This window comes from Anticarsia gemmatalis, chromosome 14 (assembly GCF_050436995.1).
Source record: "Anticarsia gemmatalis isolate Benzon Research Colony breed Stoneville strain chromosome 14, ilAntGemm2 primary, whole genome shotgun sequence".
NCBI classification, from domain to species: domain Eukaryota; kingdom Metazoa; phylum Arthropoda; class Insecta; order Lepidoptera; family Erebidae; genus Anticarsia; species Anticarsia gemmatalis.
Window position 1 is genome coordinate 8,057,927 of NC_134758.1, and position 22,952 is coordinate 8,080,878.

The following is a 22,952-nucleotide window of genomic DNA, read 5'->3' on the forward strand; positions in this document are numbered from 1 at the left end:
GGATTTTCCCGAAATTTCGCGTGTTGTCCCGTGTCCAAGAAATTTTACTTCGCTGTTCCGGAATGAAAACATACTAGTTTTTACAAAACTACGATGCAACGACATTTTTTTTTGGTCACCCCTACTTAGTGTAGTCTCGGACCGGAGACCAAAACTGATTACGTTCGTGGCCCCAGAAATGTCCAGGAAATGATCAGCTTGAATCTGGCAACCCTACTCTGACCTGAGGTACGTACCTAATTAATTATTAATGGCTTGTTTGTAACTACCTACAGGTAGCGCCAAGCTAATGAAAAATCATAGCAAGTTGTACCTACACTTAATAGAGGTAGAGTATGAGTAAGCATGTAAGGAAACAAAAAATAAATAAAAGACACCATTGGTATATCAATATCGTTATTTATTTATACATATACTTAAAAACTTGGAGCTAAAACATTTTTAATTAAAAATATCTAACGTTAATCCATGTTATATTCTTCAACAATCGTTTTGTGAAACACGTGTGTTACTGTCACATACTATTTCTGTTACAAAAATAATTCTTTTAATCCCGAAAAGTAAGGCTCTTATTATATATGATTGGCCTATATTTCACATAGATTATTTTAAAATGCAAGGCTGTTAGATCATACAAAGATATCTGCGAATGCAAACTCATCCATGAGATCAAAAAACAAATATACATTACGCTATTTAGTACACAACACATTATCTACACTAACATAATAACACACCTAATACGTTGAAGACATATACTTGTAATAAAATATAGATACTTTAGAATTTCTATTCACCAGAACACTTTGAACTTTCGGATCGGATATATCTACATTCTTTATATGATCTAAAAGTTTTCAGGCAGATTTATGAAAAGGTAATTGACTAAAACATGAATTTAAAAAAATATCAACACTTTAGATCCCACTACAATGCCGTTCAAAAGCAAAACAAATAAAAGGGGTTTTATTATTATTTACATTTAGTTAAAGGTAGAATGTACTTACAGTAATCAAATAAATAATAATATAGTTAGATACTTACCTAATTTAAAACGTTCGATACATTACATACACAAAGTTAATTAATATAACAAGAAAACAACGAAGTACTTGAGGATACATTTAACACAAAAATAATTAGTAAGTTAAATTATTCTTAATTAGGGATTGACCAATTATCAAGAGACCCACAATCTTTCTTACCTAATTGTAAGCAATTAATAGATAATCCTCAAACGCAACGTCTTTCCAGTGAGAGATACGAAAGCTGTTCAGAAAACTGACTCTGTACGACTGTCAGATGGTTACTACCACGCTTGAGACCAGTATTCAGACGAACCAGTCTACAACCAAAACCATTCTAGGAAAATTGACTAGAGGGTCTGCCTAGACATTTTATTCGATATTTCTTTAATGTTATCTCACTGGAAAGACGTTTATAGAAAATATGTTGCGCAACATGTTGCATATCGCCCAAGCCAAATGTTTTAGGTGTAAAGCAATATTAAAAGAATCGATTAATAACTGCGCTCTGTCGAATGGTCGAATTATACCTAACAATATCGACCAACAAGTTGCACAGCACAGGTTTCTATCACATACATCGCTTCAACTTCAGTGAGCACGTAATAACTGCAAGTGGTAATTTTGTTATGAACTTATGGACAATACCTTTTGAAAGTTTGAGCCTAAGCAATTTGGACGGCGAAGCAGAGGTAAGCATTGACAATAATGCTTCGATCTTTCAACTGTTTAATCCAATCCACTAATTCTAAATGGCCCTGCATTTTCATTAAACTGGCTACATTTTATCTGACTTTATTTATTTAGCAAAAGTTATTTTTGGCAGTGACTTTCTTTGGTTCTCGGCAAGAAGGAATGTATTTGTGCATCACATTTAAAGCAAATATTTCTTTACCTAATTACTAAGTCATAAATGAACGGGCAAACGTATGTAAAGCTGAGATTTAGCATTCAACTTGCGGTATGTTCTGGCAAAAGGCACATCCAAAGGATTCATATTGGAATAACAATGAACAGTTCGACATTAATTGAGATATGTGGAAAGGTGCCTCCATTGTTTTATTAATGACCTACGTTACTTTAAACTCATAATTTCATAAGAGGATTCGCCATTAGTCTTCTACTGCCCTTATAGCGAGTTTATAGCTATCTATAGAATAATAATTCCTCTTTTTCCTGTACACTTTGTAATGTATCATTTGCTTTTCATTTACTTTTATTTTACAAACTATACAATCTTACGTCCTATGTCGCGCCGGTGTCGCCGTGGTTTGTCGCTCGTACCGCAATAACATCTACATGTCAAAGGCAAGTGACTTATCTGTTACACAAGTTATTTATTATTCGCATTGATTACTTTCATAATTTTAGGATCGTATGGCATCGTGAATAAGTTCTACAGAATAGTAGTACCCTAACGTAAGCATCAATCAAATGAATAAACATACGACACTAAAAACGCTACATCAAATTAACAGAGATACGACATAATATAAAACTAGACAACATAAATCTTAATAAATAAATATATATTATTTTTAATATTATGCTATTAAATCCACCAATGAATAAAGCTTTCATATGATTTATACCTTCTGAATATTGACAACAAATGTACAGCTATGAGTCAGGCGTATAGACTTGTATTTTTTTTTCTATTTATTTTTTTTAATGTAAAGGACTCCAAGGAATACATAAAAATATATTTTTGCTTTTTAAAATGAACTTTTAGATAGGTTAGGATTCATTCCTAGATAATTTTATATTACCGTGGCTTTGTTGTTATTCGACAAGCCCGTAAGATAAACGAACAAATCACTTTCTCATATTCAATTTAAGTAATTGCTAGAGAAATAATTGCATATGAAGGATTTTTACCGTATAAAATGCTGTTCAGAAATGCAAAACGTAAAGCTTTAGTCAATCTAAACGACTCAAAATTTAATCCAATGGAATGTTATTTAGAACTATCATTACTAAATTAATTTTATCTGAAAATATGCAAATAATAGTCTATCCAATATCAAAAGTAAAATTTTTGAAGAAAGCAAAGTGTGCCTAAATCTTTTGACTTACAAAAGACTGGACACGTTAGTCGAATAACAACAATGGCCGTAAATGGGGCTGATTGTGCTGTAAACATTATACTGTGGTTCACTGGAACTCGTCGTCAGAGCTGAGCAGCGTGGTCTTCTCGTGGTAGTTAGTGGCGTGGCAGATGGTGGCCACGCGCTGTGGCGGCGGGCGCGGCGCCAGTGCTGCCCCCTCGTCCGAACGCTTACCCGTGCCTGCGCCACCGCGCATCACTATGTATTAGTTACATTTTATATTAGTTACAATCATACACAGATATATAAGATTTATATTCTCATTGTGTGACACGTTCATTGTGTTGGTATTAGTAGTAAAACCTAATTCCTTTGTAGACATGATGGACTTTTTCAAAGCGTATGAACACGTTTTTGTATAACAACTTATACCTGCAGGGACTTAAATCAATTGGATTTATTTCTCTGGCATGACTCTCTGTACGCACTTCCGTGCACGTAAGCGAATTCGTGTCACAAAATTACATTACAAAAACGAGTTTATAGCGACGAATATAGTCCAGTGTAAGTGATAGTAACTAGTGCATCTAATATACCTTAAAACAGTTATTTATTAAATCAGTGGCAACTTAAAGTTACTATTCTGTGCTCTGTGTAAGAAGTAGGTACATAAATCTGTTAAGTAGTTTGTTTTATATTTTAAGTTAAACCAGTGTCTTTGTGGAACTAAGGATCTAATTTAACCTTTTCACCGCCACGGACGTTAAGAGACGTAAAATTGAAAATCGCTCACGACGCCATCGACGTGATAGCACGTCAAAAATATCACTTTTTTATAGTTCAAAATAAACATACAACAATACGTTTCAAGTGTTTTCTTTCTCCTGTTATTATTACCTAAACATATTTATTACATTATTACACAAAGACATATAATAATTAGACAGTTGTACCTGAAAAAAAAACAAAGTAAATCATCATGCAAAATGTATAAATTTAGCCCGCAAATCCACGCCACAGACGTGAAGACGCGTCAACTAGTGATGTGCAAGGAAAAGGACTACAATCTAAACACTTTATGCAATATTTCGAAAACAAATTGAAATACTTCACTCCTTTCTGAAAAAAAAATTTTTTGTCTGATATGTTTTAAATTAGATTCAATACAAACCTAAATATGTAATAAAACTACCATATCTAGTGATAAACTCATGACTAAATAAGTGCAAATCGATCATTTTGTGGCAACTCTCGCGCATCTCTATTAGCGGAATCCCTTACAGTGCTTCGTACGCCACTGACGGAATCAGACGGCGCGCTCTGACGTCACCCGCGCTGCTGGACACTCGTAGTGTTGTTGCAATACGTTATTAATAATAGGTACATAAATTCTTGTGTATAATAAATTTTTCGTACACCATCTGCGCCACAAAAATGTCTTCAAGTCAAATGACGACAGAAGAGCTGTTGAGAGTGTTAGAAGGTGTAGAAGATGATGTTACATATTCTGAAGCAGAATCTTTAAGGAGTGACGATTTAGAGGTAAGTTATTGTTTGAATACATTAAACAAACAATAAAGGTATTATTAATGTTGTAGGACTAACAAAAAAACACAGTTATCATGCCAATACGTACTATCTATGTTTATTGTACCTTTTAGGTATAGTTACTACTTTTGTCGTTATTCAATATTAGAAATATGTTATCACTACATAGTATATTTGTATGCTTAAATCTTTAAAACTACGCAACAGATATTGATGCGTTTTTTTAATAGATAGAATGATTAAAAAGGAATGTTTTATGTATAATATTACATTCAAGAAATAGTGGAGAAATATTGTTATTAAATACCCGTGCTAAGCAGGAGCGGGTCACACTGATACATCTCTAATATAAGGCGGCAAAATTTGAAATCGCAGCGCTGACCACGCCAGTGGCGTTTCTTAACGTCAAAAGGTGTCGTCACAACTGGGATTAGTGCTGTGACTTTTTGAATAAAATATTTGAATTAAGTACTTTTTTTATGCAAATTGTTCGTGTATATCATTGTTATTATTGGGTAATGAGTACTGAGTAGTGTAAAGTTGACACATGGGAGAAATTCAATATGTGGTACTTTTATGCAATTTTTACTCATAATATAAGAACACGTAAAATTAATCGAAGTTTTATCGATATACACTTTTCCCGTGACTATTATTTTGTAGGTATAAACGAAGGAATTTATTGCTTGGCGTGGGGAACACCGATTTTCAATATTACTCTGGCGGTGAAAAGGTTAAATTGTTGTGTAAAGTGGATGTTACTGTATATGTGCCACTACATTTTATAACGTGTGCTTACGGATAACGTTGCTAAATTATCAATAGTCGATATTCCATATTTAATAGTTTATATCCTGCATATTTCATGCAGATTATAAAAAAGTTTGTCTTATCTGGTACTTTAATGATTTACAAAACACATTCAAACGTGCATATGGTATCATGAAACATTCCAAACAAAGTTAAAGCATGCCAGCAACTTAAATAAATAAAAGCCGTATTTGAAAACAGTCTTACCTGTATGTCTTCTGTAGTCAACCCTAGCTACCTAATGGGCTATTGGGCAATGTCGTGGTATGTGTATAATAAAAATAATATATGAGTAGGTAATATCCTTTATTTATTATTAGTGAGAGGCGAAATACAAGTGTTGTTTTAAATCAAACTGTGGTGAACGGTACAAAATAATTACAACTTAAACCTAACCTGTAATAATATTTAAAATTTTATTTATTTACCAAAACTATAATTAATATTAAAATCTCCTATTTAAAAAATAATATTATGATAACAATATTTAGGAAAGAAAACACAAGTATGGCTTTACAGGTTGTTAGTTATTTTTAATTAAGTTAAACGTATATCAAAGCGCGTATTATTACAAAGCGTTGGCAATAAACTCGCGTCGACATTTAACTGACAGTGGGAATATGAAATGCCGTTCTTTGGTCTGGCAACAAAGGCTAGTTTCACATCGAAGAAAAAAATATTTTTTTCAACTATAAATAAAAATGTACAGAAAAAACAACCCGATAAATGCCAAAAAATGCTTTTACAAAAAAAGAAACGATCTCAGGGCGGTTTCTACATAATTTTTGAATTCTAGCAATCAACTAAGGATCATATCCTGTAACTATAAGAAAAGTAACAAAGTAATACAAAAAAAAGAAATTAATATAATCACAGAAAATAAACATTTACACGCTAAACCTTACACAACACATACTAAAGGCGAATAAGTACGAAATAATTACTAACTTTTATGGCAATGAATAGTCCGAATTAATGTAAACGACAAATTATATTGTAAAATTGTTATTGAATGTGCTATGAAATGTTGGTATCGTGGGTAGTAGAAAATCTAATGAACAACTATTATATTCTCTTATAAGTCTGTTAAACAAATAATATTCTGTTAGACTTCATAATTATAATTTATCGTCGCTCGGTTATATTTTGAGAATGTCGTTATTCCAACGAATTTTACTGCTTGAAAGTGGAATACTATTATCCTTAAAAGAATTGCCATATTTCTAAATAAAAATAAAAAGGTATTTTTTCCATTCTTGACAGATGTTAGACCCAACGTTTACCACACTAATGTCGCAACCGATCATTTGATCCTCCTCAAAAATGTTGTTTAATTTCCCTGTTAACTCCGGGTACGCCATTCAAATTTGTTCCCGAACAATGCCTTCGGTTCGTAACTTACCTAAGATTTTCGTAAAAATTCGTTATGCGTTTCGGACTAGCCAAATACCTCGATATTATAAAAATAAACATCTTAACTAATGAATGTGGGTCTGTAGACCGAGCACCGAAAACCAAAAGTATTATACACCTCTCTTCTAAGGCACTTTTTGAATATATGTGTGCATGTGTGTGTGTAAAATCTCGAAATTCGGTTAATCTTTTCACACCTGTCAAATCTTTTAGTCATTTTAATATCATGCTGTGTTTTTAAACAACAGAAAACGTCAGCATGATATTAAAATTCTTCAGAATTTGACGATAAGAAATCTCATTTTAATATCTTTAATCTCTTTAGATAAACCAGCATGCCGTTTATATGACTCCGGTTTTACCCTCTCAATACTTTCAGAAAAAATACTGCAATTTATGATGTCATACTCGAAATACTGTTGATTTTATGGAATGTTTTGTTGTAAAACCGGAGGCATATTGTAACGAAACACACGTAATTAATGAACATTATTTTGTTAGTGGTGTTTCCATGCTCGGGCTTGTATGTATATAATTATTACATGTAAACGGACATCAATGCACGTCATGCAGAGCACAGCTATGGCAGAGTTTATAGTTTCTCATAAGGCAGGTGAGAAGTGACATCTGAAAGAAAATAAAACCAAAAAATAAAACCTAGCCTACTTCGTTATACATGTAGGTAAATGGTATAAGATGGTAACTGGACGCATATATAAAATATTAAGTAATAATATTATCCTATCTTTAAATATGTGTAATCTGATACTAGTGTATTGTTTCACCTACGTTTTTCTTCGTATGTAGGATAATAATGAAAAAAATATGAATATTTTTATTTATATTAAACAATTAAATAGTTTCCTGTTCATGTCATTACAAGACAAAAAAGTTATTATTACGGAAAAAAATAAAAATATACTTCATTAAATTCTTCCTCGATGAAATCAGTAAAGTTTTTTATTACGCACACATTTTTAAAACCTTTGATTTCGCTTATTATTGTATTCCTAGTTTCAGTATTGGACCATAGAATATAAAAAAAACAAAATCTTATTAACTACAAACTGTCAAACCGTATTACACGAGCTAAATTGATAAAACCATCAATTTCGACATTCACAACTAATATACTTATACCTTTATGAACACGTCTAACTAAACATTCAAATATCTAATATTAAACCTAATAAATATACTAATATGGTAACATGAGAAGTATTTAAAACGAGCAAATAAAATGCGACCAGGCAGCGATATGGGGCATGCGGTATCACAGTGACAAAGTAACAGGTATGTATGAGTAAATAACAGGTATTTCTTACCGGAGCTGTATTGTGTGTATTGTTGGTACTGCGGGTGGAAGTTGTGGAACGCGTCTGTCATTATGTCCTTTGGATTCATTGTCTCCTGGAATGTTAAGATATTAATTTTAGTTTATTTGTTTACCATTATTGTATGGTTCTCAAAAATAACTCTCCTAACATAATTGAGTCATACTTTGACATGACAACAATATTAGGTCGGGGAAAAAGTCTTCTCTCATTATAGTATGTATGAACTAAACTAACTTCTATCTTGTAGAAAGCAACACGACTCTTAACAATTTTAACACGTTTGTATTAGCGTCGGACGTATACTAGTATGTTTTTTCTACTTACGTACCTCTGACACTACTTGGACACCTACCTGCATATTTTTTTTAAATTCCTTTTTACCATACACTTTCCTTATAATTTAATCAACGCGGATCAGAGTTTATAAGAAGGTTGTAGTTACCTTGAGGCTACTAGAGATGGACTGCATAGTGACAGAGCGGTGCGGGTCGCGGTGCGCATGCGCGTACACGGCGGCCGGGAAGGCGTAGCGCAGCGCGATGGCCGCCGCCAGCATCTCCAGGCAGATCAGGAAGTTCTGGTACCCCGCCGACACCGTCCCCGCGGTCGTGCGCGCGCCCAGAGAGTCGTGGATCGGACTGATCACCTCCGCCTTCTCGAGGATGGCGAGAGCCACACCTGCGAATGGAATAGATAAGTTATGTTCCTGTTTGTTATGTAATGAATAAAAATATTGGACCGATGTCACAGTATACACAGGGCCATCTTTACATCAAAAATATTGGTCAATGCATAGTCAAAGAATTTACATTGTAGAATACACAACCCTTCTAGAACTAAAGTGACCTTTCTTATAGATAACAGATACAGGAAAATCTGATATCAATATGTACATAAAGACTTTGAAGACCTTCATGAAGAAACCATGTCATACGTTATGTAATAATGTTTTAATTAAACATGAGGTTTGGTTATGGCCTTTTCTCTTTAGGGGTAAGAGTGTACAGAAGGTCACTTTTTGGTGATATTCTGTACAGCAGAGCAAACAGCAATCAAACTAAGAGAAAATAGCAAGTAAATATTGAAGCGCTCCTAGCCAGTTGTGCTCACTGGTCGGTAAACGATCTGTGGGTTAAGCAACCGTTGACGCGGTCATTCTATGGATGGGTGACCGCATAGTGGTATTAGAACTGAGCGTCTCCGTGCTACAGAGGGCACGTAAAAAGTCGGTCCTATAAGCTAAGCCATGTCAAAGGCCTTTCGGGCGGCTTGAACAACTTTGACACTAGGTTGACCACTAACCATACGATAGATAGATATAATATTGTAGTGAATCTTACCTTGCCAGAACGACAAGAAGATGACAGACTTGACGGTGAAGAACTTGAGCACGGGGTCGAAGGGCTTGAGCATCTCGCGAGTGGCGCCGAGGAACAGGAACAGTCCGTACAGCGCCAAGCTCACGGAGAAGTTGTACACGATCGTGATGTAGATGTAGCCGCCGTCGGGGCTCCAGTCACCGTCGTGGTACAAGCCTCGCGCCTGGACAACAAATAAACATATCTCTATATAAATATAAATGAATAAACGGAACATATGTACGCGCATAACTTTGAAAAGAACTAAACTAAGTTAGATAATTCCTAGTCCGCTAGTGCATTAAAAAAAACTGTATCCTGTCGTCCTATATGGTTAGGGAGACCAAAGAACTTCACTTGCTATAGTCCCTACAGTGAGAAGAAAATTTTATATCCCATCGTCTATGGAAGTGTCTCCTGAAATACGAAAGTAGTGTTAGATGAGGAAGCCATAAACTGGCAACACTAGTTTCCGTATTTTTTATGGTTTGGAGCTTAAATACATTCAAAAATAAATATTATCAATCTAGAAAGAAACGCTATTTTCTTGTAAACTTGTTATTAAATTTAACTTATTAATACAAAAATGGTGTACTACTTTACTTTTATCATAAGAATTTGATTCGTTAACGATAAACTAAAATAAACTAAGACATTCGTGTGTTGTGCACATAGTGTTGCAATTACTTTACATAAGTCATAAAAAGCAACACATAAAAATAAATACGGCAACTCCTATTATATGTTACACATTTTTGTGATTCTAAATATTATTTAATAACTTGCACACAACAGATTTTGCTAAAATTTTACAGTATTATTTTTAACCCGAGGAAGGAAATAGGATATTTTTTCCGGTATAGTACACCACTATAACCAGTTAGGCTTGCTACACAAATAGTATTTATCGAACAACAAAACCGAATCGAGGCAAGTACTGCTATTTTCGGCTTGTACCGATAGGATAGTTCCTTCGGGTCCGATCCTCACAATTTTTCCCGAACATTCATTAGCCGCGTCTACACTAAGCGAGCAGCCTAGCGAGGCAATATCTCGGTCTCGCTCATTTTGATTTTAAAGAAAAGAGACGCCTCGTGAGGTTGCTTGCTTAGTGTGGATGCGGCTATCTACACATATTCGGTCTTACAGCCCGGCTAGGTCTATTAATGCCGAACCTAATGTGAATACACGGCAAATATGTGTGTAGCATGTGTCTAACTAATATAAATGATATCATATATTTCCATCAAAATAAACATTATTAACGTTTCAATAATGCATTTGATAACATCCGCGTATGATTCACTTTATCTCGATTGATACTATCAAACCTCTTACTAATGGATAAACCCATTATCGGCCATTATAAAGAAGTAAATGTTTACTACAATTACTAAGTAAATCAACTCTTTAACCTCTGACACGACTGTCGTAAGAGGAAAGTCCACAATACAATTATGATAATGTATTTATTTGCAATTAATGAATACAATTGATGCAGGAAAAATGTGTAAGTTGATTTCAACGCTTCGCTGAGGAAATCTTTTTCCCCATAGGCCGTACTACTACCATAAGCAAACCCTGGTAAAGATTAAATCAATACATTACGTAATTGGTATGAACTCATATTGATTAGAGCGCTAAGTCGATAAACGATTAGCGAGATTAAGAAATCATTTGTGTAGATAAATCAATGTAAAGGGGCATTCTCTCTCGTGTCCGATAAATTGTATGCTTACTAGTTTGAGAGTTAATCATAATCGCCAAATGAGAATTTCGCATTTATAATATCATTAGGATTGATTAAATTTTGTGACGTCATGTCCCACAGAGCGACTCATGTCCAGACATTGGATATCACGATACACATTATAATAATAATGAATGTAGACCATTAAATCCTCCCGCAAGGGTCTCCTCCCGTAATGAAGGATAGGTTACGCCTTGCGTCCACTAGCTAGTCAAGTGCGGGTAGGGGACTTTGCTTACCTTCAAGATTATATACACACATTAATTGTTAATTTTATATGATAAATTACCTGCAAGAATATAATAATGAAGGCGCACACAGGTTTGACGAGACAGAACTGCAGGGTGGCCTGTTTGCAGAAGCGCAGGAAGCCGATGGTGTAGGTGGCGCCACTGAGGCAACACGTGCCGTTCACGCATGAGGCACGCACGGGCCGCCCGCGCAGCTCCGACATTATGTTGCCCTCCCCGCCGAGGTACTCGTAACACAGCGATAGGAAACTGTAGATCACGAACGCTGAAAACAAAAGATTTAGGAATTAATAAACACGATACATGAATAAGTACAAGCAATAATAAGTTGCCACAGAAAAAAACTGTTTTTGTGATTATTGTACTAAGGGGCGTTCTTAAGTCTTAAGGCAAGGTCTTTACTTTACTAGGAAAAGAGACCTCAAAAACTTCAAAAGCCTAAAGATGGCCGGAGAAGAACTACAATGGTCGACACAGGTCAAATACTTAGGACTTATACTGGACAAAGATCTGACCTGGAAAAAACACCAGGAGCATGTAACGAATACATCCTTGAGGATTTTTGGCATGCTCAGGAGGGCCTATGGCAAAACATGGGGACTCCAACCGAAGGTACTATACTGGATCTACACAATGATGATCCTACCCATCATCAAGTATGGAAGTGTAGTATGGTGGCCAAGAACCAATAAAGAGACATGCAAGAAAGCGCTCAGCACAATCCAAAGGGTTGCCTGCATGTCTATAACAGGTGCCTTCAAAACAACACCAACGGCAGCAATGGAAACCTTACTTGGAATCACTCCGTTGCACCTTACAGTCCAAAGAGAGGCAATCAATGCGTTGAAAAGACTCAAAGATGCAAACCTCGGGACAAGGAAGATGATGACATGCAACCATACAAACATGGGCATAAAACCTCATCTAAAAGAGATGCTAGATATGAACTCTGACAAAATACAGACAATACTAGTCACTCACAGAAACTTTAAGATGACGATTCCGACGAGAGAAGAATGGAGTCAAGGTCTCTACACACAAACAAAATCGAGACAGATATGGTACACCGATGGCTCCAAAATGCAGAACGGCACAGGAGCAGGCGTCCACTCGGAGGACTGCAGCATAAGTACTAGCCTAGGCAGATATGCTTCAGTCTTCCAAGCAGAAGTACACGCAATCATCGAATGCACCCAAGAGATTATAAAACGAGATACAAAAAATCGCGACATTTATATACTCAGCGACAGTCAAGCAGCTATTAAAGCTCTCTGCTGTTTTAAGGTCAATTCGGGACTTGTACTGAATTGCATAAAGAACCTGAACAAGGTAGGCCGAACCAACAAAGTTAGGCTACAGCATCTGAAAGAATGGAAAGCCATATCTGGACTAACCCATTCGAAAATGTTCATAAACAACGTCAACAAAAGCTGGAGTAATAACCTAAAAAACCTCAGCAAAGACAGCATCAAGAAAATACTAGGTGCTTTCACAGGTCACTACGGCACGAACTACATGCTAAATAAGATAGGAGCCGTAGATGACCCTAATTGCAGGCACTGCAATGAAGAAGCAGAAACTATGAAACACATACTGTGCGAGTGTGATGCTTTAGGAAGAAAAAGAATGGATCTTCTAGGATGCGGCTACCCGAAACCAGAAGACTACAGGCTGCTTCCGGTGGGGTGCATAGCAAAACTGATAAGTTTTGCCCTGCCCCCCAACGTCTAAAAGTAGCAAGGAGGGGGTGACGCAAAGGATCAGGAATGGTCGAAGTGTCAGCCAGGCATTAACTGGCACCCCCACCCCCAAAGATAAGATAAGATAAAGTCTTAAGGCAAGGAAAAAGGTGTGATTTTATGTAATGTATTTATTTATGTTAGGTATATTGCTAATTAAAACTTGCGATCAAAGGAAACTGTGATTTAGGCATTGAAAATAAGTCCGTCTTAAATATTTAAGTTGTTTTATGATCTGGGATGCTTACTCTAATTTGAGTCTTTCTTATTAAGTATATTTAAAAAAAAATGACTTTAAAAGGTAAAAGAAGGTAGATCAGAATTTAATAAAGCGGTCATGTAAATATAATTCAGTAGACAAAACCCTTATTTACAAATACATATGTTATTCATGACGTAATAGATAATGGCCTTTGTCCAGAAATGTTATCATAAAATTGAAATCAATTATTCACGGTCGTGTACGGTACGTGTTTAGAAAATAATTTAATATCTACTGCCAATGAACTATGGTTATTATTTCTTTATTTATAAACAAAGGTTTATGACCCTAATAATGAGAATAGGCTTTATTTCCAAGTACGAAGTGTGGCTGTACTAAAAAAACGCATATTGATAATCTGCAATAACCTACATAGATATAGCAATATAACATTTCCTAATATCCATAATGCTTTCCTACATTAATAACTTACCCTTTTTAGTAGGCTATTTAATACTATTGGGCTTCTAACTAAACTTGTAACAACCAGACCTTTAAGATCTTATAAGAGCAAATGGCTTCATAAGCACACTATACATGATTTTGATTTAGAGCTCCCTAAAACGATTTTTATTAAACGTTCTTCTATACGTTCTTCCCGTCCTTTATAAAACGTTTTTACTTTATGAAACTATTTGCAAGTTATTTTGAAAAATGTCACTTGTTAATATATGCAGTTTTTATCTAAAACGTTTAACTTAACTACTTGAAAACTAGATACTAATACTAGGTCAGACGGACATAATGCTAAATATTAATAAGCTCTTCGTGATAAGCGCGGGAATTGGAAGCCTCGTAGAAATACATATATGATCAATATATTGAATATATTATGCATGTATAAATTATACATTTAAATATTAAATGAGTCTAAATATAAAATAAGCATAAATTTATGTGAGTTCACGAAAAAATGTTGGCTATGCCGTAATTATAGCCCTACAACTTAGAAGCTCATGCAAGCTTCGAGACCGGTGGAGGTACAAAAATTTTAGATTTGTGACACACAGGCAGCTGACGGTGGCGTATTTGATACTTTAATTTTAGAAATACACAATTTTATTAAAACCTAATATGTGTATGTAGATGAATTTTCGGCAGAACATTCATTAGTAAATACTTCTTATTAGTCAGTCTATTTAGATCGAAGATAGGCGTACAACTAAACAATTAGCTTCATTATTGATCAAATCCGAGAATCAAAATGGTGTTTACCAAACCTCTATCATACATGAAATTCCTTTTGATAACACTGATAACAACCAATCAAAACAATGGGTGATATAAAGCTCCTCCCACTCTCAGAATTAGTTACCAATCAGATACAGACGTATAACTGCATGAGGCTTGTGGAAATGATTGAGGAACTACAAATATTACAACGACGTAGTAAGACTAAGTGAATGTATGGACATTGAGCCGTCTTCAACAGTTAAATCATTTACCAAATAAATGAGCATCTCTTTTCACATACAACCATGACCTAGTTTAAAAATCACGACTGTACGCATTAAAAATTAAATGTTTGCCGATTCATAGATTAACACACATACAATCATTAATAAAACGAAAATTGATGTTTTGTAAAACAAATTGAAGAAAAATACGGCTATAATTACTTGTACATCCCCAATTTACCAATTAAATGGCTTATTTTGGTTTGTTGCAACATCTTTCCTCTTATTAAACCCTGTATAATATTAACAACCAGCTGTGAATTCGTTCTGGTGGATTTTAGTTTTCCCCTTCATACTTTTTTATTGCTGCTCCACTCCTATTAGTCCTTGCATGATATTATATAGCCTGTTATTTTCTCAATAAATGGACAACACAAAAATATTTTTTCAATTCGAATCAGGTTTACAACAGATACTCGTGCTCATCACAAAAATGCTGACCCGGGTGGGATTCGAACCCACCAACGCGACGCTACTGGTTATTGGGGCGAGGTGACCACGTTAACCACTGCATCAAACTTGCAGTTAAGGAAACTAACAATACAATTTTCTTGGATGACTTAAAAGATTTATTTATAAGGAAGTGTCACAGGAAATATAACACTCTCGTGTCTTATATATAAAGTTGTTCGTCACTTCGTCACGATATATTCTGGTACGCAGTCAATTGCCTCATCAAGGTGGCTGACCCTGTTGCGCGAGTGCGTTTCCAACACGATACCAATGAAGTTATGTTGCGTTTGCGTAATCAATACACCGATCGTTTAGATCTAATCAATTAGTAGGCCGACGTACTACAGATGTTTGGAGCGATTTTCTAAATATATGTTGTGCATCTTTAACCTTATTTCAAAGGCAAGTTCTATCTACGTTAATTCATTTCTAGTGATTTTCTTTGAGGTAAAATGCATTCAAATTTTATCACACTTTTCCTTTTTTTAACAGTACTTTCTGCATCCCGTCCCCCAATCTTCTATTGTAAAATAATTTAGCGAATGCAGTTACGCAATTCGTTAACTTTAACATCATTTAACTAAGAAACCAACATCAACAGAACATTTTTTTAAAGAAAAGAAATCGCTAATCGTTAGTTTAATAGTGGTAGAGACTAGCGAGTGTTTGTGTCTTGAATACCATTCTTAACATTCCGATGCATCTCTTGCACTAAGAACATTACTGTTTTACTAATAGCATTTTATAGCTTGTCTGTCCGCTATTTAACTGTAGTTATCTAATCTATTTACATAGACTGACTTGTTACACATAGACGGATATCCTACATATCGCTAATAGTGTTGCTACCAGTCAAATCAGCTACCCTTTAACAAATAGCATTTTTGTACAGAAATACGAGATAGTGACGTCACTAATATCATATTTTCGTTGAGATCAAATGCCTAATATAATGTTTATGTCTGTAATAATTTTGTTTTTAACATTAACGAAAAAACTACATAGCGTGAGCGTTTTGGATGAACCTTTTACCAGTACATACCTATAACTTTAATCATTTTTGATAACCTAGTCAACCCTAGACACTGATGTACAATAGCGACCTGAAAAAGCCAACTAACGAGCTAAGATTAGAGCAAGCGCTTCATTTAGGATGTATTTTGCATGAATGATATCATCACCACTGACATCAACAGTAACTGATATAAACAGACACTGACAATATAGAGACCTTCTTTTGTTTTGGGCTCTTTGAAGTTCATTGCTAATCATATTTACGTATGTATACCTCGATTCAATACCCACGCATCTATCAACGTCATTATTTCCATACATTTGTCTACTAAATATAGGATTAACAGATCCACTATCAAAGTCTCATCGGTTTTAACAAACTATAGTTTTACGAATCCCACTACCCCCGGGTTATTATGTAGGGTATACTAAAATATAGAGTACGCGTCAAGCAATTAATGTCTCAAAAGTTAAAAGTGCAAGAGTGTTCATATTTACCTTCATAGCAATCTCTGACGGTGAAGAAGTATACATAGTAGGAGTTGCCATTGAAGAACAGCAGCGAGATCCAACTGTAGCAACCGTATATTGGTACGATGAACAGTATACGCACTATCCAGCGCTGTTCCGATGGGTTTGTGTACCAGCGGAGGTGCTGGTAAATCTGCAATGGAAACGCAACAACTTATAAAAGTGGCCGTGAGAAAATAGATAATGATAGATGATTTTACTTCACTGAATCGCCTTACATACAATGTTAGTAAAGGTTGCCGTACCCTTTGTGCCCATGGGCAAGACAATTTATGATGGCAAAGTACAGTATGTCAATATTCCGATACATGTGATTTACAAACGATAAGAAACTCAAATTGTTCACGACCGGGATGCTTTGACCATTTACGGTCAGTTTCACCTTTGGATAAAAGTCAGTTAAATGAACAAATGGAATTTTGACAATGTCATCAGACTTTTCTTGTCATTGTAGCCGCTTCAGATAGTGATAATTGACTGCTGTTAGCAACATTGTCGGCGACAAACGTGAAAGTGAGAGATTCCGAAGTCTCCTAATGTGAATGCAATCTTCACATTATACAAAACGGATTCAACACCATTAACTCAAAGATAGATTTGTCACAAATAGCGGTTGCTCTATAACATTCAGATTTAAGCGTGTTTTGAGGCCAGTACCGTCAAATCTAGCAAACTTTACCTCGAAATATCTACCCGAAACTTTGCCAACTACATAACTTTGTTATTTTGGTTCGCGTCTTTGTTTAGATATGCGATAAATTAATGCATTTCCTGTGCAATGAACTAATTCAGAAATCAGTTAAAATTTATTATCTGACTATAAAGTTTGGTCACAAGTCTATCAGTTCATTGCACGAAATAAACTCTCTTGAATCATTCTACTCAGGTACCAATCTCTAATACATAATAAAGATGTTATGACATTATCTACCGTTTGTTTCCGTTCCAAATCATTAGACAGTCACGACAAAATGCGTAGAGAAATAAACTCATTTTCTACAATCGAAAGTCAGCCGTTTCGCGTCGAATATTATTATAATGTTTATGTATTGGGAACGTTAGGTTTTCACTAAAACAAAATTGATTGCGGAACAGAGTGAACAGGGTCGAAAGCACGAGGTATAGTTACGCTCTCTTCGTTTACGACCAAAATCATTAGTTTGAGATATATTAATTGAGCAAGACATAACGGTGCTACCGCTACGCTACTCTAAAACAACGTTTCTTGGAGTATTTACTATCTGACCGCCTTTGAAACGGTCGTGTGATTTCCCGTGTTAATTGTTTATTAACTTCAAAGTTTAATTTATAAACGCTCTAAAAGATTACGTAACTAGTAGCAATATTGCACTTGATACTATACACTAATGCAACTACGTATTTACACAGTAATGAGTTACAAACAAACGATGGAAAGATAGCGACTAGACTTACTTTGGAATTTCAAAATAGTTTCGAGGCCATTCTTCTAGTTTTTATGCGCAATTTTATAACAATACAAATGGCCTGGTTCGATATGATTGTCCATAACACAGCTTACATGAATCTAAAGACCGCTCCTTTCCAATTAAGTGCGATAAACGGTTTATTTTAACAAGCGTAGTTAGTTTTGCTTGCAACGATTAGCGAATGCAACCAATTACCATTGTTATATTAGAAACTTGAAACGATTTAGTATCCATTGCCTAATTGCTAAACATATAAAAGTACAATTACTATCGAAACAAAAGTATTTGATTTATACCTAATTTGTTGTTAAGATATTTCAATCAAGTATAAGTGTTAATTACTCAATGCTTGGTCAAACTTCTCTCATATTATTCATCATCAATCTTTCTCACCGCAATCTTAATAATATTTCAAGTCAACAAAGTTAATCTTTCGTAAAAAATATTTACTCGTAACAATTTTGTTGAGCGAGATGATTTATTAAGGCACGTAAAAACAATAAAGTACAAAACGTTACTCGTGCTCAACCTCAAACCGCGGCACTGTTGGAACATTATGCGTTTAGGGCCTCATTCTCACAAAAAATAACTAGATTACCATGTAACATTTCGTGGATTTTATTAAAGGCTATTCACCCATTTTGGTAACAGTAAAGTACCAGTCCGTCACGTACACTTCCTGTCCCGATGGGAAAACGCAAGGTCAAAAAACCGAGTATGACAAGTCTGTAGCCAGTTTCACATCGTCGAAGCCATTATTCATACACCTTAATAACACGTTACTTATCAGTTGGTAAATACAAAACTGAATACAGGCCATAACTGTACCGATAACAAAGTAACTGATAATAGTACAAAAGAATTGGTACGCGGTAATTTCAGATCGGCGTTTAACATTCTTATCACGAAGATATGAAAAACAATTTTCCCACGTCTGATTATTGATCTACTTTACATACGACTGTATCAACAAAACGTGTGTTTATAAATAAATTATGACTAAAGGGGAAATCTTAATAAGGCTAGTTGTCATTCTATCATTTTATACTGCGTCTTTAACTTAATCTTAAAGGCTAGTTGTGAATCTACTATCTTATATTGCGTATTTAATTCAATATGATACCATCGTGATTCCTTTGGCTGTAATTTTATCAATCGATTGGTATTTTGGTTAATTAAAAACAGCAAATATAAAGTTGTTAGCCTTTATTATAATCGTATCTCGATAAATAAATAGATGCATATGATTAGATACCAATCATTACTAAATACCACATTTGCATAATCTTAAGCAGACTATTCATAAAACAGTAAGAACAAAGTAAATTTTCCGTACAATACAAGGAGGTAAAACACTGTTCTTTTCAGACAGTTTTTCTTTAAATATGCTATGAATTCAGTATCATAAGGTAACATTAGCCGCCTAAAATCGTCTGATTGGTTGAACGACCCCTAGCCGACGTCAACCGCGACCAAAGTCGCACGTGTCCGAACTGCGAGCAGTCGAAGACGTACAGAAACTATAGACATGGTAAATACATACGTCATCCCGCATACATCGCATTTACTATCGATTTTCACGATAAAAGTATGCGGGGTCATGTTTGTGATAGTTGTTTATCAACCCTGTCACGGCTACTTTAACTTAATACCGCACCGTTCCGTTGTCAATATAACAAACCATATCAGATACCGAATTTCGCACGAAATCCAACGAAAACAAATAGTTGAAGACCTTGTTTTTGTTTATAAATAGTCCCTCTTCGGCTTCATAATGTGATACTGATTGGAAATCAGACAAAAGATTAGCATAAAGTTAATTAACAACTATCGCAAAGCTATTAAAGAAACATAAACAAGACGTTTCTGTTAATTTCTTATCAATACCGCCTATATTGGCTTAGACAAGACCAGGCAGAGTGGCGATAACGCTCGATCGATACATCACACTCGTCGCTAGTACCTACGTAAAGTTTTAACATTACTTAATATTTCACACAGTTACGTGTTACGCCAAATAATGTAACATTTGCAACCGCATAGCGTGTAAGCACCGTAGCCCCGAACAAAAAGCAATTGTTATCGTTTTTCAGCTGTGTTAGAAATAAACTAGAGTAAACTATGCCTGTAGAACAACACGATATAACACCATAACTTTATACTTATTTGATTAATGAAATGCCTTTGAAAAATTTGATAGTCTTCGTCGTTTCTGAAGGGTTAATTTAAATATCACACTAGCCTCCTAGAATTTCATTTAAATAATTACAAGTTTTAAGCTCATGGTCGAAAATATACTCGAATCGTTTAAAGTTCCATATTGTTCGCAAATCAAATTATAAGTTTTCAAATAGTTTCTTACTTTTGTACATACCTAGTACAGCAAAAGACACCATACGACATAATACGCTTTGTTGAGAAATTACGTTTAAAATTAATTACTAGTTTCATGAACATAACACAATAAATTATATGCCAAGCGGTATAATGCGACTTTTAAAAATCGGTATAAATGCATATTGTACATACTAGTTTCACACTTTCTACATTCGTGAATGAATTACAGACAGGTAGTCTAAAAACATCTTGAAGCTACAAATATTTGCGAAAACATGATATCACTAACCCCGGGTTTCTGAGGTACATTTAGCGGTAGTTTATCTATTCAATAGCGTTTTTTTATATACATTAGGTCGTGGAAAGTCTCTTTGCATTATAGTATGTATGAACTTGTAATCAAATCTCTTTGGCTTCAAGAATCACAAATGAGTACACGGTTCATTACAGTGAGCTCGTGAGCTACCCAAACATCGAACTTTTCTGTGTAGAGAAAAGATTTTATTACAAGTTCATACATACGATAATGCGAAAAGACTTTTCCCCCGACCTAATAGATTAAACGCTATTGAATAGATAAACTACCGCTAAATGTACCTCAGAATCCGGGTATTAGTCGTGCATTGCCTGTATAAGTTCGTGTTCACCTCAAATGGATGGGATTTGAACTTACAACCTTTATGTGTTCGGTACGGCACTCGAAGGCCCTTAGTTGCCTACTTGTTGAGTGGCTTTGTCGTTTAACGACATTGTATGAGGCGTGTTATACACAGATACACTAACACAGGTAAGTGTACCTTTTCGACAGCAGCTATTTAAACTACGCTAACTAAAATTTGGTAAAATTTTATGCCAAATTACTTAAAATGATTTGTTTTATATGCCAAAAATAATGGACTCACGAATTTTATACGTACTTTAAACGCTTCTACTTTAAAGTTCACTTTTACGATAGTCCATTGAAATGTTACAATTTGAGGGCCGAATATTGCATTTCTTAGAGGACGCAATTTTATTTTTGGAACGTGTAGGGGGGGTCAATAGAAGCTTAACTTGAAGTTTGTGGGGCTGCCACTCTTGTCCCCCGGCCGCCATCTTGGAAAACACTTTTTTCGCTATATCTCAGAAACTATGCGTCTTACAATAAAATTGTAAAAGCATAATTTGTAGCAAATCATTTTGCCTACAAATATGTTTAATAACTTTTTGCCCTAAATTAACAATTAAAAAAGTTATAAGCAAAAAAGTGATTTTTTTTTACAAAAATTTTCTTTCCGAAGCCGGTCTACTTCGGAGCGCTGTTACTGAGTTTCTAATTAATGAAGATAAAAAAAATTATAGGGATAAATTTTCCTCGAAAAATACTCTACAAGATTGGTCTGAGGTAATTTTTTTGTATTTATACATATCAGCGTAGCCTTTTTTATAAACTATGTTGGAGTCGGCTTCCAGTCTCACCAGATGCAGCTGAATACCAGTGTTTTACATGGAGCGACTGCCTATCTGACCTTCACAACCCAGTTATCTGGGATATAAAACGATACCCCTCGTTAAGACTGGTTGTCAGACATTCAAGCGTCTGACTACTGTTAACGACTATCAAAGATCTTCGAAAATGACAGCCGGGACCCACAATTTAACGTGCCTTCCGAAACACGGAGGAGCTCGATATGTATAAGATGGTCACCCATCCACAGAACAACCTCGGCAAGCGTGGCTTCACCTCAGAGATCGATCCGCGCGGCTGTCGTCAAAAAAAGTTATAGAGCAATAAAGAAAATTGTTATAAATAAAATTGCACTTTTTTGCTTATAACTTCTTTAATTGTTAATTTAGGGCAAAAAGTTATTCATCATATTTGTAGGCAAAATAATTTGCTACAAATTATGCTTTTACAATTTTATTGCAAGACGCATAGTTTCTGAGATATAGCGAAAAAAGTGTTTCCACCCCCTTTTCCAAGATGGCGGCCGGGGGACAAGAGTGGCAACCCCACAAACTTCAAGTTAAGCTTCTATTGACCCCCCCTACATGTTCCAAAAATAAAATTGCGTCCTCTAAGAAATGTAAAACTCATGTAACATTTCAATGGACTACGAGTTACGTAGCATATATAGCCTGCTAGCTGTCCTTTTAATCATGTCATAAGTGATTTGGTGTTTTAGACCATC

The 22,952-nt window shown here is 35.1% G+C and overlaps 1 protein-coding gene across 2 annotated transcripts in view; it reads right to left on the minus strand.

Annotated features, from left to right (window-relative positions):
- Positions 1 to 379: 379 nt before the first annotated feature.
- Tmep (Transmembrane endosomal protein) overlaps positions 380 to 22,952 on the minus strand; it is a 30,789-nt gene continuing 8,216 nt past the window's right edge. The window contains exons 3-8 of one of the 2 annotated variants that reach the window (XM_076123136.1): positions 16,964 to 17,129; positions 11,579 to 11,805; positions 9,522 to 9,723; positions 8,624 to 8,859; positions 8,170 to 8,254; positions 380 to 3,331 (exon numbers count right to left, since the gene is read on the minus strand). In XM_076123136.1, coding sequence (XP_075979251.1) covers positions 3,180 to 3,331; positions 8,170 to 8,254; positions 8,624 to 8,859; positions 9,522 to 9,723; positions 11,579 to 11,805; positions 16,964 to 17,129 — 1,068 coding nt within the window. In that variant the 3' untranslated portion in view covers positions 380 to 3,179. Of the gene's footprint in view, positions 3,332 to 5,720; positions 7,472 to 8,169; positions 8,255 to 8,623; positions 8,860 to 9,521; positions 9,724 to 11,578; positions 11,806 to 16,963; positions 17,130 to 22,952 lie in introns of those variants that run through there. The other variant, XM_076123137.1, reaches the window with a different exon arrangement.